At 33.1% G+C, this 22,126-nt stretch overlaps 1 protein-coding gene across 3 annotated transcripts in view; it reads left to right on the top strand.

The window, feature by feature from the left end:
- The first annotated feature begins 331 nt into the window (after positions 1-331).
- Positions 332-22,126, top strand: part of LOC127705753 (zinc finger protein 76-like) — a 40,687-nt gene continuing 18,892 nt past the window's right edge. The window contains exons 1-9 of one of the 3 annotated variants that reach the window (XM_052210111.1): positions 332-434; positions 7,207-7,564; positions 7,598-7,707; positions 9,554-9,797; positions 10,833-10,895; positions 11,212-11,364; positions 14,444-14,577; positions 16,734-16,808; positions 21,288-21,419. In XM_052210111.1, coding sequence (XP_052066071.1) covers positions 7,231-7,564; positions 7,598-7,707; positions 9,554-9,797; positions 10,833-10,895; positions 11,212-11,364; positions 14,444-14,577; positions 16,734-16,808; positions 21,288-21,419 — 1,245 coding nt within the window. In that variant the 5' untranslated portion in view covers positions 332-434; positions 7,207-7,230. Of the gene's footprint in view, positions 435-570; positions 668-7,206; positions 7,708-9,553; positions 9,798-10,832; positions 10,896-11,211; positions 11,365-14,443; positions 14,578-16,733; positions 16,809-21,287; positions 21,420-22,126 lie in introns of those variants that run through there. The other 2 variants (XM_052210109.1, XM_052210110.1) reach the window with 2 other exon arrangements.

Below are 22,126 nucleotides of genomic sequence, written 5' to 3' on the forward strand. Positions count from 1 at the left end.
ACTCTGTTATTTGTACATCATTGCTGAAGCGTCTGTGAAACAAATTATTCGTTAATTTTGAATCAAAATGAAATCATGATCGTGACAGAGACATATATATTCCAAAAATCATATAATAGAAACTTTACGGTATTTAGCCTCATTTGTATGTGACGGGATTTGATCATTTCGCGGTAAATATACTGTGCTGTTTCTGTCTTATTTCTATTTAGTTTTAACATTCAGTTTATCTTAAATTGATCATTTATATCAAGGATTTGTATAGTATACAAATCCTTGTTTATATATACAATCGAGTGATTGAGAGCGTGATTGAGTGGGTCATGCAACTGGTTTAGATATCATTGTGAGCAAAGGATGTATAAAACGGTAACCAGTAGGTTTCCTGTTCGAAAATGATGCATGGCGGTCTAGATTGGTGAGAAGGATTTTGGGTAAGTTTTCCCAGTGTTCAGCAGTAGTAGAGGCTGTTGGGATATTTTAACTGAAGTAAACAGCGGTAGAAGGCAGATACCAGATACAGAGTTTAATTTTAATAAAACAAATAACCAGATTTACACTGTTGTCGTTATATAAAAGCAATAAAAACAAAACAAGATGGTGGACACAGAGTTACGTTACTCGGTACACCGTTGTATCTGGAATGTGTCCAGAAATTTATTGACAAGTATTTGTTGATATTTTCTCAATATAGTAAAAGTCGATACATAATGGTCATTCCAATAATGTCACTGCATGACAAGTGTATCTGGAAATTATCTTCCCATTTTCTTATTGGGCTTGTAAAGTTGTATGAGTCTTGTATCCTGGATATATATATATTCATATATTACAAATTTATCTGACCGCATTGTTTATAGATAACTTAATAAGTGTGTGAATGTATAATGATTGAGGATTGAGTAACTCTAATGAACAATATTTACTATTGAAGACTCTATATTACCCTCCAGCATGTCTTGATTATTTTATTTGTTGGATTGCTGTCTCTGATTTAAGAATTTTAACCATATCTTCTCTAACCACAACTTTTTTTAAATTCAGATTATACAAAACAGCAATTGATTATTAGTTATAAATTTTATACGTTATAGTCAGATAGTAGGATTTTATTTTTTTAATTCTTTACTAAATCATTTTTTGTAAATTGTCCAAAATAGCGAGCCTTTAAATAATTCACAAAACTGGGATCAACTGAACTTGGCGACCACAATACTTGTATATGAGTATTGTCAACAATACTCGTATATATAATAAATGTACAAGTATTGTACAAAAAATTTTAAAAAATCAATATTGTTTGTTATTATTCATCATGTTCATTGAGGTGGTTTATTAACAACTTGTTGGTGTTTTTTTGTTCTAATGCATTTAGGCAGATATAAAAATTGAGACTATGTTGCTTTATACTTTTATTTATTCATGATAACAAAAACACTTAAATAAGTTAAATTAATCTGGGACTATTATTCTAACAGTATAAGTCCCTGAATTAATACACAATAATAAATCAGAAACGTTCATATACTGCAGCTATAAGCAGGGTGATTCTCATCTGGTCAATTGTTTTTGTGTCCATGTCTGTATGATGACGCCTCCCATTTTGTACCCTGGCAAAAACCATTCGTACTCTGACCATTTCGTTACAACAAATGAACAAATGTTTCTAATTTTCTATCCTGAAATACACATTTTTCAAATCATTACATTACTTTTGAATATTTTTGAGTAAAGGCAGTAATAATGACTCTACTTCAATGTATTTATATTTTATATAAACAATACTATGACAATACTCGTATACAATACTTGTACATTAATTATATACGAGTATTGTTGACAATACTAGTATACAAGTATTGTGGTCGCCAAGTTCAGTTTCAGGCAACAAACTATTTCAACTGAAAATAGAAATATGTCTCTACAGGAAAAATCGTCGTGTGAATCTTATAGTGTTGTATGTCCACTTTTGATAAAAATGAAGATATATATATATATGTGAGATCCATGTGTAATGGCCTAACTCCCTATACAACTAGAATATGAGGTTTTTACACTACCAGTTTTTGTCAGAATGACATGGTTCTATCTCCACACTCCCATTGGATTATAATGACTTATTCATCTACAGTAGTTAGATGGAGAAAAATATTTTTATAGCATTGTATCTCCACTATTTCTAAAGAATTTTTGCTTTTGAATAATTATTATTAAAATTATCTTAGTAGTACTATGATTAAATGGTTTACATGGTTTGAACTCAATCTATGAGCAATTCTTAGCAAATCCAGTTAAGTACAGAATTGGGGATATTACAATGTTAAAAAATCCATTGTCTATCTCCAGTGGAAACATAGGGATGCATTTCTTCTAAAACTACATTGTTTGAAGTGAAAAAATGCTTTATTTATCTAAGTTGCTTGTTTATTAAGAAAACAATCAAACAAAGAGTTACTCTTCATGTACCTTAAATTGATTCCTATATAACTTTTTATGTCTTAGTCAAATATTTATGATATTGTTATTTAAATTTTTATCACTGTTACCATGATTACCAAATGGAAAATACATCATAAGAATCACACAATGGAATAGTTAAATAAAAGTCCAAAATGATGCTATATCCGATCCGCATTTTTACAATCAACATGATCAATGGAAAAAATTTGAAACCAAAAAGCAAATATCATGAATATGGCATAAAATTGGGAAATTACAGGAATTACCAAACAGGTTGGAAGAAAAGAAGCAAGCATTATCCTTTAACTTCACTTTTTGCGATGAAGATGATGTCCTCTTAACTAAATAATTCAAAGGTTGGTGACTATGTAGAAATCATCTATCCCATCTGACTTGAAATGCAGGATACAGCAGATACAGTTAAATCTGCTTCATATCTTTACTAACATCTAGAAATTGACAATAAGGGTCAGTTGAAAACCACAAATTTTACAACAAAAGAGATGATTTCTTCACAATTGCGAATTTTTCCATTTCTATGTAGCAACATTCCAGCATTGCCTGTATGTGTAGTGTATATCTCTCAGCTGTTGTTGGGACATTCCAGATTGCATTTCCTATCATCATTTCCTTGTTAGAAGGTTACTGCTCACAAGGATGCTATTAAACCAAGAGTTCCAAGCGGTGAAGTTGAAATCATCCATTTGAAAATTTTACGGACACCATCATGAGTTGGTTGACCATTAAGGCTTTATGGAATATCTGTTTCACAGATGACGACAGATATGTTCCAATTGTCTTAACCATAATCCCATCCTCTTCCTTGAATGTGACCTGAAATGATGAACTAGACTTAATATAAGTCCCTAAGTCCTCCTGCCAAACACTCTAGATTGCAGGTCAGAATTAACCATGTTGGAGCCACCTTTATTGTAATCATGGTTTGATTGATTGACTCACAACCTCAGTGTTGACAGGCTAGTGATACAGTAGTTCGACTACCAAGGGCCCCAATCATGGTTTGACATTGATAAACTTACTCATTTTATGATCAGGATTTGATGCTAGTAAAGTAGTTTGGTCTTAGTTTGTGAATATGCAGTCATATATCTTTATCACAGCATGGACTAACCAACAGTAGTGAAAGTCAAGACATGATCCCAAAGTAATGTTGAACCCTGATCATTACATGGACTAGCAGACTGCAATTTTCAAAACCCAAATTAGAATAGCAAATAAACCTTATGAATCTATTTACACTGCTCTGATGGAAACCTTTTTTCTCTATATTCTCGCCAAATCAGTAAGTGGATTTTTTCATTCAACTAGCCAAAATGATAAAATTCTAAGGCTGGTGAACCAAAATTGTAACTACATATACCAGTCCCAGTGAAAGTCATTTTCTGTCCTTGAAAAACTCCACAACTGCAACTAATATCAACAGTTTACAATAAACATTTTTAAAACGTGGACAGTCTTTTTTTCAATTGATCAAAACTCTTTCAGACTTAAGCAATTTAAAGCTTGTGATATGTTATAGACATATTTATTGTGAAAGCCCCAAGGGTGACTAGGGAATAGAAATATGGTCACTTCCAAACAGCAGTAAAACCCTTCCTAATGTGGGTCTTTTGTTTGGCTGTGCGGGATGTACAAGTATCCTACTATCTTGTCAGAATGGGGACGCTAAATCAGATGCATTGTGTAGAAAAAGTGCCATGCTCTCTGCACGTTAGGAACCCTTGCAACAATTTTTTGAGACGTCCATAGCTGGCCCGTTGCAAGGCAAAATTTCTGTCCAGGGCTACCTTACATGTCTTATTTTATTACATGTATATCCTCATTTTCCAGTGGCAGTCAAAATATCTTGATCTTCATCTGGGACGGCCTTTATTACAGGACCTACCTATTGTATTTATTGTTAATTTATTCTTGACCTGAAAATGCATGAAATATTTGCCACTGGACATTAGGTAACCAAAATATCAATTAATCTATGCTATAAGACCTAACACTGTTTTTTGGGGATTGGGAAAAGTAAGCCACTGTTGACGGTGCCCTTCAATTTTGAAAATTTTCTCTTTTGTTACTGAGAATTGTAGTGTCAACATATATTTGTTATGCATAACTGAAGTACTCCTGGAAACTTTATTATAGATAATACTGTAATATTTGTTCCAGTGGAAATAATATTGCAGAGTATTTTTCCATTTTGGAACATATTATGAAGTCTTTTCTATTTCATGACAATAGGAATTTGGCAGTTTTCCTTTTTATTCTTGCAACAGTTTCATTATGTATAGGATGAACTTGACATATATAGTATAGACAACTGTCTATTGTTAAGGCCTGTTTGAACATAATGGTGACTCTAAATGTCTTTTGGTTGTTTATGACATTGGGTTTCTGTCCACATATGTGTAACTGACATATATCTCCTTTTATTCTTTAAAGATATATAAAAAAAAAAATACTACAACTTACTTTTTTGTGAAACAAAAAATTTGTAAGATGTATTTCATTTGCATAAATGACTTAAATTCAGAGGAGATAATTAAGCTGGATATTTCTGTGAAGCAAATTAATAACCCATTTTAACAGATATAAAAAAAAAAACTGAAAACAACTACATGTTGTGCTGTTACACCACTGTCCCAGGTTAGGGGGAGGGTTGAGCGCTCACAAACATGTTTAACCCCGTCACATTCTTTATGTGCCTGTCCAGAGTCAGGCTTCTGTAGTTCAGTGGTTGTCGTTGGTTCATTAGAAAATGAAAGGATATGGAGTAAATGTACATGGGACAAAATCGCACACAATACATAGAAAACATAGAAAATTATCAATGAACAGGGCTTTTATTCCTGTTCTTCATCTTGACAGTTGATGAAGGGTCTTCAACAATGAATGAATCATTCATACCCTACAACAAGGTCAAGACGGCCCCTAGCGTCAACTTAAGCGGTACTATTGATAAAAATAAACCACAGTTCACCTTCTTGCTCCCCACCCGCCTGTCATATTTGGTTTTCGTAAATTGTTTTGTTATAAATTAAGCCATTTGTTTTCCCAATTGAATTGTTTCATATTTTTCATGTTTGGGCCTTTTATAGCTGACTATACAGTATGGGTTTTTTCTCATTGTTGAAGGCCGTACCGTTGCCTATAATTGCTTACATCCACTTTATTTGAACTTTGGTGGATATATATAGTTGTCTCATTGGCAATAATACCACATCTCCTTATTTTTATACATATACCTCAATTTTCTTTTCATTTCAGGAAATAGATTTATATGACTAATGTACCCTCAAGTATCATGAGTATAGGGTATAGATTGTAAGATTTTGTCTTATTCACCAACAACTTTAACATATTTTCCAAACTGTTTTAAAACATTTTGCATAGAAATGGGGGCTTGACAGTCTATTTTAGGGAGACATTGTAATAACTAAAAAATATTTCAATTTTAAGCCATGAAGAGTCCAAGACATTATAAACATGATAAAGGGATCCAGGCATCATTGGCCCACTCTGGTTATGAGCAAGTTTAAAAAATAAAAACATAGACATATTAAACATAAACATAAACAACATCATGGTCATTAGAAAAAAGAAAAGAAAATATTACAGGGAATACATGGTTGTTGCTCATTCATCATTTAACTGTTGTTCAATTGTATGTCTTTTTATGCCCCCACCGTAGCGGAGGGGGCATTAAGTTTTACCCTTGTACGTCTGTACGTATGTCCGTACGTCCCAAAGGTGGTTTCTGTTCTCTAACTTTAGTTTGCCTCAACCAAATGCTATGAAACTTATACACAATGCTTATTATCACAAAACACAGATCAAGATTTAATTATGGTGGCGTCACTATAACCGATCTAGAGTTATGCCCCTTTACAAATGGAAAAATTACTGAATTTTTCGTTTCCGTTCTCTAACTTAAGTTTGCCTCAACCAAATGTTATGAAACTTATACAAAATGCTTATTACCACATAATACAGATCTAGATTGAATTTTGGTGGCGTCAATATAAAGGTTCTTGAGTTATGCCCCTTTATAAACATAAAAATTGCTGAATTTTTCGTTTCCGTTCTCTAACTTTAGTTTGCCTCAACCAAATATTATAAAACTTATTCACAAATGCTTATTTCCACAAAATACAGATCAATTTTCAGTTTTGGTGGTGTCACTTTTACCGTTCTAGAGTTATGCCTGTTTACAAATGGAAAAATTGCTGAATTTTTCGTTTCTGTTTTCTAACTTAAGTTAGCCTCAACCAAATGTTATGAGACTTATACACAATACTTATTACCACAAAACTCAGATCAAGTACAAATTTGGGTAGCATCACTTTTACCATTCTTCAGTTATGTCCCTTTATAACTTTATATGATATGCAAGCGGGGGCATCATCTGTGTCCCATGGACACATTCCCCATTTATTTCTTTATGTGATGTTGATGTTAACATTGACATACAAACTGTAGTAGATTTACCCATGTATATGTAGTGATCACAGTTTGTTTGATTGGGACTAACCATCCATTATTATTATTGCTTATTCAAAGCAAAATCACAGCACTAATAGAATTAATAATTATCAAAAAGTATAGCTTGCGATCAGAGTTTTACTCTTGCCCATCCAGATTATCTTTCGATCAACTTGTAACTTTTTAAAATGCTAGAATCTGATACAATTTAATTGATTTAATAGTATAGACAACTGTTCTTTCTTTTCTCAGAAAATATTAAGAAAAAAAATTTAAATGGAGAGCAACACAATAACTATACCTTCTTCAATTCCTGACCAGTTAACTGTAGATGATGAAGTCACTCAAATAACTGATTGTTCAGAGGAGGATTCTAACCCACCATTACAGACATCTGACCAACTTTCTAGTAATACGGATGGCTTGGCAGAAAATTCAGTCGTTGATAGTTTCGTTGGCAGTACTGTTATGCAGGCAGGCAGCCTAGATGGAAGTGTTGTCATTGATGCTGGCAACCTGGAAGGAGGTACTGTCATTGATGCAGGCAGCATGGTAGTAAGTTCTGTCATTGATGCAGGTAGTCTTGAAGGAAGTACAGTCATTGATGCAGGTAGTCTTGAAGGAAGTACGGTCATTGATGCAGGCAGCTTAGTAGTAAGTTCTGTCATTGATGCAGGTAGTTTGACAGGCAGTACAGTAATCGCTGCCAGCAGTTTGGCTGGAACAACAGTTGTAAATGCAGGAACATTGCCAGTAAGTTCTGTGGTTATTTACTTTTTTTGCGTCATAATATATTCATCCTGCTGTCATTACTAGGCTGCATAGTACAATGTAGTAGATATATATGTACAAATAGTAGAATAAAAGTGTTCACATCACATTACACAATCAAAATTTATAATGCTTGATATGTTTGTTTTGCTTACAAAGAAAGTCACAGAATGCTAGACAAAGGGACATAATTTGGGGTCAGTAGCAACAAGTTTACATGGTTAAGTAATAACATAAAGCTTTAAATTTCAGAAAGTAAAAGAGATAAATATTTATCTAAAAATAAGTTATACTATATATATATATATAGATAGCTTATGGTGAAGTCAGTTTCAGTTTACTTGAAGTACTATGTCAAATTTACTACTCTATAGAATTTTGTAATGTGTCCATGTCTTTAATCCTTAACCTCTTATAACTCACAGTGATCAATGTTAATTTCCAAAATGTAGTTTTTATCATGCTAAATAAAATAACAGAGCTTTTTTTTCAGGTTACTGGCTGTGTAAAATTGTCAGATTTTGTAAGGATTATTAATTGAAAAACAACCTTTACCACATTCTTTATGCGCTTGTCCCAATTCAGAATAATGTCATCCTCTTTAAATGTATTTATCATATTATTATTATTATTATTGGAGTCTGCAGTTCAGGTTTGACTTTGGTTGCTTTCTGTCATATTTTTTTTCCTTAATTGTTTTGTTATAACTCAATCAGACTCATGTTGTTAGAATTCTTTCACACTTTGTCATGTTGGGGCCTTTTATTGCAGACTACAATATTGGTTTTGCTCTTTTTGAGGCCCTTTGTGGTGAACCTATATTTGCTTACATCTACATCTTTTGGAATATGTTGAATGGTTGTCTCAGTGGCAATAATACCACATCCTTATTTCTATGTGAAGCTGATTCCTGTGCACATCATCATCATCATGTGGCACCTGTTTCTAGAATAATCTTCATTGGTTATCTTGTACATAATTTGAATAGTCAAATACATGTATACATGCAAACAGTTAAGGTGTAATACCACCATTGATTTTCCCCTATTAGTCTTTGTTAAATTTGCACTTTTCAAAAAATTGTGCAGAATTTATCTTTGTTTCAAATAAAGAAATACTTGGCATGAGTAAAGATTTATCCTGTCCAGAACTATAGAAAAAATTTCACATAACATTTCATTGCATATAAGAAAATAACCATCACTGGAAGTTAACCAATCAAATTTTCCCCCTTTTTTAACCTGTGTACAAGCTTTAGTAACCATGTAACCTCAAGTTTCCAAAATATTCTATAGAAACTCCAAATAAAGAAATGATGGTGCTTTGAAATACCCAAGATATATGTTTATGACTCAGAAATGTTTTACTGCAATGAAATGTAGGATCAATTACCTACAACTGTCAAATTCAAGGGAATATTTTTTTTCGACCTATTTTCGTATGCAACCGGATGTGACGTACTATGATTTGGTGGTATTACACCTTAAGAGCATAAGAAAACCAAGAAAGGTACTAAGCATATAAAAACAGTTAAAATTATTTAAGATGTGATTTTACTGATTGATGGATTGTTGGTTGCTTAACGTCCATGTGATTTTACTGAGAAACCTTACTTTTAGTATGATGAAATGATTTATGAACAAAAAATATCAATGTATCTTGTCAATATTTGGGACTAAGCAGTCCACCATCAACAGCATAGACCCTATTATAATACAATAAACATGTGGACAGTTTTGCTAGTATAACCTTGACCAAATGTTGAAAAGCAAAATATACATGTATAGCAAGGACATACAATAATGAGAGCCTTGATACTTTATTTCAGTCAGAACAGTCTAATCACCTTGATATGTCCAATGCCAAGGTCACCAGTATGGAGCATATTCAGAATGTAATGAGTTTCCCTACTTCCTTGGACACTCCATCTACTGTTGTGGATATAAGTCATATTGTACAGCAACTAAACACTTCAGTAACACCCCCAGCCATTATAACTGGAGATGGATCTCAGACAGTACAGGCTGTTACTCTGTCAGATGGCACTACAGCTTTTATACAACATCCAAAAGGTCAGTCAGGTCTCAGTACAATACTTTCAAACCTTAGATGTGAGTAATTATATCAACATGAGCAGCATAGTTATGATAAAATTGAGAATGGAAATGGGGAATGTGTCAAAGAGACAACAACCCGGCTATAGAGCAGACAACAGCCTAAGGCCACCAATGGGTCTTCAATGCAGCGAGAAACTCCCGCACCCGGAGGCGTCCTTCAGCTGGCCCCTAACAAATATGTATACTAGTTCAGTGATAATGGACGTCATGCTAAACTCCAAATTATACACAAGAAACTAAAATTAAAAATGATAAAAGACTAAAAAAGGCCAGAGGCTCCTGACTTGGGACAGGCGCAAAAATGCGGCGGGGTTAAACATGTTTTTTGAGATCTCAACCCTCCCCCTATACCTCTAGCCAATGTAGAAAAAACAGACGTACAACAGTACGCACAGTAAAACTCAGTTTAAGAGAAGTCCAAGTCCGATGTTAGTACATTTATTTGTGAGTACATTTATTTGATTAAAAGTTCTTAGGAGGTAAATAAAGAATGGTAATTTACCAATACGAACTGATCAGAATATTTAGTACCCCACATATTGCTTGTAGGGTTAAGAGGTGAAATTTTATAAAAGATTTTCTTGATCTAAGATTGAATTAAATACCATGCAGTTAAAGATGGTTAATTGTGTTGATTTTAGTTTAACCTATTTGATCATATGTTCTTTAATGCCAGGGGCCTTGGTGGCCAAGTGGTCTAAGTAGTTGAAATACTGTATCACTAGTCTGTCAACACTGAAATTGTAAGTTCAAATCCTGGTCGTGGCAGGTGCACTCGACTCTAATCTTGTGACTAGGATTGTCATTTTTCCTGCCATTGATTTGCAGGACCCTATATAAAGTATATTGAAAATCCCTTTTCACAAAATTAGAATTAAAAGCTTCCTTATAAGAAACTGGAAGGCTTGTGATGCTTCTTTTGTGCAACTGTATCAGTCTTAATAAACACACACATTATATGACACATATTTAGATAATTTTATTCACCAGGAGGAAAATTTTTGGAAGGACAGACCATTACATTAGAGGATGGTACTACAGCAGTTGTTCAAGGTATTTATTTGTTTAGCATGCTTTGGAAAGGTTAATTGTTATTGCACACTGGGCAAATTCATATTACATGTTTACTTTCAAATGCTAAAGATGAAGGATATATGTTAAAATATACACAGCAGGTCCTGCCTCCTTTTTCCATGAGTTGTGCTATAGTGACATGAGGTTTTACTTTCATCGGTGCTTTCTGATTCTAAAGATGTACTTAATATGAAAAATGACTTACGATTGATATTGATATTTGGAAAGCTATCACTTTAGCATGTGAATATCATATATCATATAAATATGAATCTAGCCTGACTTTCTGTTACAGTTACTAACTTATCAGTTCACCCATCATCCATGTCAAATGAAGCAGATACAATTCTACATGAGAATACCTCAACATTGGAGAATTCTGTTCAGGGAGACCACTCTATCCAGCTTGAGGATGGAACAACAGCATACATTCAAAATACAGTCAAAGGTAAAATTAGAAAAGAAAAACTATGAAAGAATTTATTCATAATCATTTGAAAGATGTCTTCTTAAACAAGGTCAAGGTAAGAACACATATAACAGTAATGCAACAAGAAACTGAAGGAAAACTCACGATTACACAACCCAGTTAAAATAGACAGGCCAGCAGTCACCTATAAAACAGTACATAAAACTTCAGACAAAAAAATCAACTCCTCTGAACTAAGGTTCTTTTTTTCTGTTTTTTGAGGTTTCTCATGGGTATAATATAGTTGAAAATGGATCTGATTTTGAAAGGTAAGACAGAGCCTGGATTTAAAAAAAATTGATAAACATTTTATTTAAAGGGTCAATTAGGTATTACAGAAACCATGTCATTTTGAATTTTGTCCTTATTATTCACAAGGAAACAATCCAGTAGAACAATTAAAGATAACATAGGAACTGAAACATACCTCTAGAATAAAAATTAAGATAACAAAAATACTGAACTCCAAGGAAAATTCAAAACAGAAAGTCCTTTATCAAATGGCAAAATCAAAAGATCAAACGAATGGAAAACAACTGTCATATTCTTGACTTAGTACTGTACTGTACAGGCATTTTCTTATGTAGAAAATGGTGGATTAAACCTGGTTTTAATGTGAAAGCAGAGTACAGAAAAACACATAAGCCATAAATGTGTTAGTGTAAATCACATTGAATCAATAACATGAATAATATTATTGGTATGTAGATTTAAATGTTGGAACAGCACAATGATTTATCCAAAGACATTTTTGTTGAGCCTGCGACATTTATGTCGCCAAAAGTGAGACATAGTGAACCTAGATTCCGTCATCAGCGTCAACATTTAGGTTCAGTCTGTGATTAAAGTTTTTTGGGACATCAATAACTTTGTCAAACCTTCAAGCAATTTTATGAAATTTGGATAGAAGCTTTTTTATGACCAAAATATAGTATCCAGAGCAAATTTTTTGAAAATATTTATTTTCATTTTCCGTATTTTACTAATAAATGGACTTAGTTTGTTTTTAGTTAAACTGTAAACATGTAGGCCTAAGACCCGGCATGACATAATATGACATAATTTAAATGAGAAACTATCATCCTGATTTATTACCACACAATTAATGAATTACGTACGTCCCAAAGTTGGTTTACGTTCTCTAACTTTAGTTTGCCTCAACCAAATGTTATGAAACTTATACACAAGGCTTATTACCACAGAACACAGATCAAGTTTGAATTTTGGTGGCGTCACTTTAACCATTCTAGAGTTATGCCCCTTTTAAATGGAAAAATTGCCAAATATTTTAGTTTCTGTACTCTAACTTAAGTTTGCCTCAACCAAATGTTATGAAACTTATACACAATGCTTATTACTACAAAACACAGATCATTTTGAATTTTGGTGGCGTCACTTTAACCGTTCTAGAGTTATGCCCCTTTATAAATGGAAAAATTGCAAAATATTTAGTTTCCGTTCTCTAACTTACGTTTGCCTCAACCAAATGTTATGAAACTTATACAAAATGCTTATTACCACAAAACACAGATCAAGTTTGAATTTTGGTGGCGTCACTTTTACCGTTCTAGAGTTATGCCCCTTTATAAATGGAAAAATTGCAAAATTTTTAGTTTCCATTCTCTAACTTAAGTTTGCCTCAACCAAATGTTATTGAACTTATATACAATGCTTATTACCACAAAACACAGATCAAGTTTGAATTTTGGTGGCGTCACTTTTACCGTTCTAGAGTTATGCCCCTTTATAAATGGAAAAATTGCAAAATTTTTATTTTCTTCTAAATATCAAGTAATTTTTAAAATTGGAGTTATCTTCCTTTGTCCATGGTTATAGTTGAATCAACTACAATCAATGCTTTATACAATGCAATGTTTAATTTTGACTTCCACTGATAGTGATAAAACACAGATCAAGTTGAATTTGGGTAGTGTCACTTTAATCATTATTGAGTTATGCCCCTTTATAAATTGAAAGATTGCAAAATTTTTAGTTTCCATTCTGTAACTTAAGTTTGCCCCAACCAAACATTATGAAACCTATACATAATATTCATTACCACAAAACACAGATCAAGTACGAAATTTGGTGGCGACACTTTTACCGTTCTTGAGTTATGTTCCTTTATAAACATAAAAATTGCTGAATATTTTGTTTCCGTTCTCTAACTTTAGTTTGTCTCAACCAAATGTTATAAAACTTATACACAACTGTTCTAGAGTTATGCGTGTTTACAAATAGAAAAATTGCTGAATTTTTAGTTTCTGTTCTCTACTTAAGTTATCCTCAACCAAATGTTGTGAGACATACACACAATTGCTTATTACCACAAAACTCAGATCAAGTTCAAATTTGGGTACCGTCACTTTTACCATTCTTCAGTTATGTCCCTTTATAACTATATGATATGCAAGCGGGGGCATCATCTGTGTCCACATGTGGACACTATCCACATTTATTTGTACAGAACATGATATCATAATATTGTATGTTACTACAAACAGATAAAACCAAATAAATGTGGCTTGTTGAAAGCTTTAATTTTGTACGTCACATGTGAAGAATGAATGTGTAATCCCATGATCCTTTGATCTTTTGTAGAGACCTTCCATTTTAAATGAAAGTCAAGTATATAACAATTATTTTAGACTTTTGCTAAAATGTGGAAAAAAACATGTGAAAATATAAGCACAGAGTCCAGGACCTTTATTTCCATATTGTTACACTGTGTCCTATTGAAACCCTGCTAACTTCATGATCAATCTAGAAAACAGTTATGGAAAAATTTTAGGGCACTCTTTATCATGAATTCATATGCAATGGTACTATTTATTGGTATATATACATAGTCCAAATAGGTTTGGATTAAAACTCCATTTATAATGGTTTCAAGAGGAAATGCATGATAACAACCCTTCCATCTTATTTTCTGGAATAGTCCTGAAATCCATAAAAATTTTGATAATTAATCTACTGTAACATTCAAAGTCAGATAATCAGTCTACTGTTGTCAAATTATATTTTTCTGAGAATTATAATCTGGTTGCTTTGTTTTTAGATGGCACTAACATACAAGCATTACAACTAGAAGATGGCACAACAGCTTATATAACACATCCATCAGCTATTTCATTGTTTGGGGATACTGCCCTTGATGCATCAGCTATCAACCTGGAACAGTTCACCTCACAGGTAATATCAGAACAAAGTTTTGAATACTGTAACCTCTAGAATCTCTGAATGCTAATGATATGTCAGAAGTGTTAAATTTTATATGTACAATTGCTTTGCTTGATAGCTGACTTAAAGAAAGATTCATTACCGAATAAGAACCTATGGAAACAAAAGGTAAACATTGATATGACAGCAACTCAACAAACTCTTGGAAACAATAAATCTCTGAAGGTCACCTTCTTACAACTCTTCGGATGCACAAAATTTACAAAGTTTTTATTTTATTTACTAGTGATACCACTGCTGTAGGACTGTTAAGTCCTAGAGGCTATCATCATCTCAGTAGTAAGTGCTTCGGTACTGACATGGTTTAAGTAACATATACTTATTTAGAATGCATCCCTCAATTTTAAATGTTCAGGTTTGAGCGTTCCGGATACAGGTCATAAAAATTTTTTCAGATGCTTTAAAGTTATTCAATATTTATTTAATTCACTAGTACTGTATCAATACTGCTGTTGGTTGACTGTGAGTTTCAGAGGATATCACCAGCTCAGCAGTTAGTGCTTTGGTACTGATAGGATTTTTACTGATTTAAAATTTCCTGTTTTTTTGTCGAGCCTGTCGCAGAAAGCTCGACATAGGGATAGTGATCCGGCGGCGGCGTTAGCTAACTTCTTTAAAGCTTTATATTTTAGAAGGTGGAAGAGCTGGATGCTTCATACTTTGTATATGGATGCCTCATGTTACGAAGTTTCAGTCAGTCACATGTCCAATGTCCTTGACCTCATTTTCATGGTTCAGTGACTAATTGAAAAAAAGTTAAGATTTTTTGTAATGTTAAATTCTCTCTTATTATAAGTAATAGGATAACTATATTTGGTATGTGCGTACCTAACAAGGTCCTGATGACCGTCATACAGTTTTCATTTGACCTCGACCTCATTTCATGGATCAGTGAACAAGGTTAAGTTTTCGTGGTCAAGTCCATATCTCATATACTATAAGCAATAGGTCTCGTATATTCGGTGTATGGAAGGACTGTAAGGTGTACATGTCCAACTGGCAGGTGTCATCTGACCTTGACCTCATTTTCATGGTTCAGTGGTTATAGTTAAGTTTTTGTGTTTTGGTCTGTTTTTCTTATACTGTATGCAATAGGTCTACTATATTTGGTGTATGGAATGATTGTAAGGTGAACATGTCTAGCTGGCAGGTGTCATCTGACCTTGACCTCATTTTCATGGTTCAGTGGTTATAGTTAAGTTTTTGTGTTTTGGTTTGTTTTTCCTGTATTGTATGCAATAGGTCTACTATATTTGGTGTATGGAATGATTGTAAGGTGTACATGTCTAGCTGGCAGGTGTCATCTGACCTTGACCTCATTTTCATGGTTCAGTGGTCAAAGTTTAGTTTTTGTGTTTTGGTCTGTTTTTCTAATACTATATGCAATAGTTCAGCTATATTTGGTGTATGAAAATATTTTATGATCTAAATGTCAGTCACGCAGGTTTTATGTGACCTTGACCTCATTTTCAAGGTTCATTGCTTAGTGTTAAGTTTTTGTGTTTTGGTCTGTTTTTCTTAAACTATAAGCAATAGGTCAGTTAAATTTGTAGTATGGAAGAATTGTTAGCTGTACATGCCTGCCTAGCATGGTTCATCTGACCTTGACCTCATTTTCATGGTTCATTGGTCAATGTTTAGTTTACTTGGTTAATGTTAAGTTTATGTGACAGTTGTAATAAAGCTTTATATTTAGGACTATCAACATAATATCAATGATTAGTAAAGAAGGCGAGACATTTCAGCGGTGCACTCTTGTTTTATATTGAAAACGCTTTTGGAAAATAAGAAAGTAATCTTTAATTAATCATGATAGAGATACGTTTAAAATGTTTGTGCTTAATTGTCATTTAAAATGCCTCTGAAAAGAGGTGGGCTATATACTAAATCAGCTTGGTAAAGCCAACAATTACTCAGTCATTCTTCATTAAGTTTACATCCCTAGAAGACAGACTAAAATTTATTTTATCTGGCCTCTTTTGAAGTGATCATTATCATCTATTATTTAACTCCAGTATACAAAAAATATTTGAATGCAGTGTTTGTGATGGTACCATAAAATTTCCTAATAGTAATAAATTTACCTTGTTCTACACTTTTGACTACAGGCAGATGGAGTCAAACAAGAGGGCAGTCTACAATCGTTACAGTTCACTAAAGGACAGATATTACCAGGACACATAGTAAGTACATAGTTATATCCCTTCTCCAAAGAATTGGGATACACTTGTTTACCTCTATACATCCATCCATGTGTCTGACTATCACATTTCAGTCACATTTTTATACGACCGCAAATTTTGCGGTCGTATATTGGTATGACGTTGGCGGCGTCGTCGTTGTCCTCCTAAGACACATTGGTTTTCGCACAATAACTTTAGTTTAAGTGAATGGATCTCTATGAAATTTTACCATAAGGTTCAATACCACAAAAGGAAGGTTGGAATTGATTTTGGGGGTTATGGTACCAACAGTTAAGTAATTAGGGGCCAAAAATAAGCATTTTTGTAACTTCCAGTCAATAACTTGTGTGTAAGTGTATGGATCTCTCTGACATTGTACCACAAGGTTCCATATCACAAAGGAAAGGCTGGGATTGATTTTGGGGGTAATTGCCTCAAAATTTTAGGAATTAGGGGCAAAAAAAGGGGCAAAAAACAAGCATTTTTCTAGTTTCCAGACAATAACTTGTGTGTAAGTGTATGGATCTTTCTAAAATTGTACTACAAGGTTCCATATCACAAAGGGAAAGCTGGAATTGAGTTTGGGGGTAATTGCCCAAAAAGTTTAGGAATAAGGGGCCAAAAATAAGCATTTTTCTAGTTTCCAGACAATAACTTGTGTTCAAGTGTATGGATCTCTCTGAAATTGTACTGCAAGGTAACATACCACAAAGGGAAGGCTGGGATGGATTTAGGGGGTAATTGCCTCAAAATTTTAGGAATTAGGGGCAAAAAAGGGGCAAAAAACAACATTTTTCTAGTTTCAGGACAATAACTTTTGTGTAAGTGTATGGATCTTTATGAAATTGTACTACAAGGTTCCATATCACAAAGGGAAAGCTGGGTTTGAGTTTGGGGGTAATTGCCTTAAAGTTAGGAATTTGGCTCTCTGAAATTGTACTGCAAGGTACCATACCACAAAGGGAAGGCTGGGATTGAGTGTGGGGGTGATGAATCATAAGGGGGTTCAAAAAATTTGGGGGGGATTTTTTTTTTCTATTTTAAGACTTTTATGATGTATTTAAATTGGTAATTATGGTTGCAAACTCCATTGGAAATTTTAATTGAGATTATGACCATCTCTTGAGGGAAAGAATTGGTGTTTTTTTTGGAAAAGGGAGGGGGGAGGTGAAAAATAAATTTAGGGGGAGGTGGGTAAAAAAGAAATTGTGTGGGCTTTTTTTTTCATTTCAGATTTCAGAAATTAAAAAGAAAATTTCTTCAAATATTATTTCTTTTTGCAAAAAAAGGGGGGGGTTTAAACATTTTTTTTTTGGGGGGGGGTCAATACCCAACAGCATTGTGTATTTCACAAAAGCAAAAATAAAGGGGGGTAAATTTTTTTTTATTGGGGGGGGGGGGGGGGGGGTCAAAATTTCGCAACAGCATAGTGTATTGCACAAAAATAAAAAAATGAATATAAATTCAAATCATATAACCAATTCTAAGTTCTTTGACTACAGTTATTCAATGTCAGAAAACTATTATGTGTCAAATATTTAATTACAATCCAAATTCAGACCGTTATCAAGCGCGAATATTGTGTCCATTTTTGCCCAAACAGTTCAGGGTTGGACCTCTGCAGTCGTATCCAGCTGCGCTCAGTGAAGCACTTTATTCACAGTTAGCCTGAGACACTTGCTATTTCTCTTTATCCTATACCATGTGACACATTTTCAGTTCCTTCAATTTTCTCACAATACATTATTTAGTATGTCCTTATATTTTTTGGGAGATATATTGTGTTTGTCAAAATTTTGGAATGGACATTTTCTCATATTTTTTGCTGTCAGTTTGAATTTTTTAGTAAAAAATCTGTGGATTATACATGAAGGAATTCAGGAAAATTTGGTATATAGAATCATTGTAAGGTTTACATGTCTGTCAGAGGGGGTACATCTGCTCTTGAGCTCATTTCATACTTAAGGTCTTTTTCTTTGACAGAATTTAAGAAACAGGACTATAAATGCTGTAAAGAATAATCAAACGTTGTATATCATGACCTGCAGGCAGCATTCATCTGACCTTGACCTCATTTTCATGGTTCATTGGTCAATATTAATTTTTTCGTGATAAGGTCATTTTCTCAGGTATGATTAACTTATAGACTGTTATATTTAGTGTATAGAATGATTGTAAGGTGTACATGCCTGTATGGCAGGGTTCATCTAGCCTTGACCTCATTTTTAGCTCACCTGTCCTAAAAGGGCAAGTGAGCTTTTCTCATCACTTGGCGTCCGTTGTCCGTTTTCATCCGTCATCGTTGTCTGTTGTCATCGTCTGTTAAATTTTACAAAAATTCTCTGAAATTACTGGGCCAAATTTAACCAAACTTGGCCACAATCATCATTGGGGTAACTAGTTTAAAAAATGTGTCAGATGACCCCTGCCAGCCAACCAAGATGACCGACACGACTAAAAATAAAACATAGGTCTAAATGCAAGTTTTGTCTATTATTTTGAAAACCGCTGTAAAAAGAGAGAATCTGACAGGCTAAAAATGTTCAGAATGTTGAGCTCTGTCTATTGTTCATTTAAGTCAAAACTGTCTGACGACTTTTAATAGGAGTTATTGCCCTTGAAAGATGAATTTTACCATTTTTTAAAATATTTTGCCTTTTATCTCGAAAATTATAATAGACAGACAGAAACTTTTAAGTAGCAAAAATGATCAGAGACAAGATCTACAACTAAGGCAACATAGGTGAAATCTTCAGTCAACTCCTTATTAGAGTTATTGTCCTATAATGTCGCTTTTCACCAATTTTTGCATTTTTGCCTAATATCTTAAAAACTATGTTAGATAGATAAAAACTTTAAATAGCAAAAATTATCAGCAAGACAAGATTTAAAGATAAGTCAAAATGACTGAAATTGTTAGTTGACTTCTTATTTTAAGTTAATGCCCTTTAATGACGATCCTATTTTCCCTAAATCTTGAAAACTGTAATAGATAGTTAGAAACTTGAAATAGCACAGAAAATAGCACAAATGATCAGCAAGACAAGATCCACAATAAACCATAATGGCCTAAATCTTCAGTCAACTCGTTATTGGAGTTATCGCCCTGTATGTTATTATGTAACATTTTTGTGCATTTTTTTCCAATTATCTTTAGAACTATAATAGATAGATAGAAACTTTAAAAAGGAAAATTATCAGCAGGATAAGATCTACAAATATGTCAAATTGTCAGTTAACTCTTATATAGTTATTCCCCTTTAATGATGTTTTTCACTAAAAAGTGGTCATTGTTGAAGATGCAGGTGAGCGACACACTCTTTAGAGCCTTTAGTTATGTTTTATTGGTCAAAATTACTTTTCAGGTTCGTCTCCATAGTTGCCAACCTCTGGCAATGAGAAATCATCTCATGCCATGATATGACATGACATGCCAAAATGTGTGTAAAACATGTTAAGGTAGCTGGGGTGTCTAAATGTTTGACGACATATTTTTCTTAAACTTCTGTAAAAGATTTCTGGGTCAGTGTACTTTCAAATTTCAATATATAAACTGAGGGTCACGGACCTTGTTTTTTCAATAAAATACATTGAAATTAATGAATTCAGTTTTTTATATGGGTTTTGTAGTGGAAACTTATTTTTTCCTTGTTGAGGAAACATTGAACGATAGAATAAGTTAAAATTCATGGAGAGATCTACTTTTCACAAATACTTCCAAAATATAAAATAGAAATAGGGGTCACAGGCCTTGTTTTCTAAAAAAATAAGAAAAATTAAAGTTGTCCTATCAAATTCAATATAATTATCTGCCCTTGATTTTAAAAAGATTTTTTTTCTAAAAATTTTGAATACAGTTAACAACCCTTACTTTTTTTACTTTCATGCATATTCATGACATGTGCAGTATCTGATTGGTTAGGAAAATTATGTTTTGCAACAAATGTTTGAAAAGAGTGCCTCAGTCTTCTCATCATTATTCAGTCTACGATCACTTTCTTTTATTGATATTCAACTTCCATTTCCAGACATTTTGATAGGTACAAAGGTACCTCATCTTCTTGCTGTTGGTCCAGAAATTGACCTCTGCCAATTAAATGCTTTTACTGGCATGTGATAAAAATAGCATATGTAAACAGTTGAAAATGTGTGTATTACACATGCAAAGCCTGTAACCCCTTGATATTAAAGACTTTTAAGATTAAATTCTGTCATGATGACTGAATAATATCTTGAAAGTATCAGTAAGGCAGGTGAGATATGACAGTGTGTCGTTCTTGTTCAGGTTTCATATGCTAAGTTTGTTTCCATTTCATTCTCTCATGAACTATTAAATTATGTAAAGATTGTGACAAATTGAATTTCTTTTGTTAATAATAAAATAAAGGATTATTTTACATCTGACAAGTGTGTATCATGTGCTTGCAAGTACATCTGTTCATTTCTGAAGTGAATATTTCTTTACATTTTCTGTTTTAGACAGTAATCACAGCTGGTATGGGAGCAGAGAAAACCTTGTCAGAAAAGTTCATGAGTAATATTGGAGAGAGAGCTTTCAGATGTAATTTTGATGGATGTGGTAGATTGTTTACAACTCAGCACCATCTAAAGGTATGTTTATTGTGGTTAGCCTTCTTTTATATTCCAAAACTACCTGTTAATAAGATTTTATGGTAACCAATTTTACTAACAGTTAATAAGATTTAATGGTAACCAATTTTACTTACAGTTAATAAGATTTAATGGTAACCAATTCTACTAACAGTTAATAAGATTTAATGGTAACCAATTTTACTAACAGTTAATAAGATTTAATGGTAACCAATTTTACTAACAGTTAATAAGATTTAATGGTAACCAATTTTACTAACAGTTATTAAGATTTAATGGTAACCAATTTTACGAACAGTTAATAAGATTTAATGGTAACCGATTTTACTAACAGTTAATAAGATTTAATGGTAACTAATTTTACTAACAGTTAATAAGATTTGATGGTAACCGATTTTACTAATAGTTGATAAAATGTAATGGAAACTGATTTAACATTTATGTACAAGTAACCTTATGTATAATAGACACAGCAGACTTCCCTTTATAGTATACTTTTTGGTTTCCCCTGAAATGAATCTAAATAGGTTTAACTGGGTATTACTGTACATTAAGATGTCATAAACAATTTGGATCATATAATTATCTTATCCCAATTTTCACTGAGGCTTATTAAAATTGAAAGGAAGTTGCTGAGGTTAGGGCAGTATGGGAGTGTAGGAAGGCACTTTTTAGCTCACCTGGCCTAAAAGGCCATGTGAGCTTTT

This window comes from Mytilus californianus, unplaced genomic scaffold, assembly GCF_021869535.1.
Source record: "Mytilus californianus isolate M0D057914Y unplaced genomic scaffold, xbMytCali1.0.p SCAF_6, whole genome shotgun sequence".
NCBI lineage: Eukaryota > Metazoa > Mollusca > Bivalvia > Mytilida > Mytilidae > Mytilus > Mytilus californianus.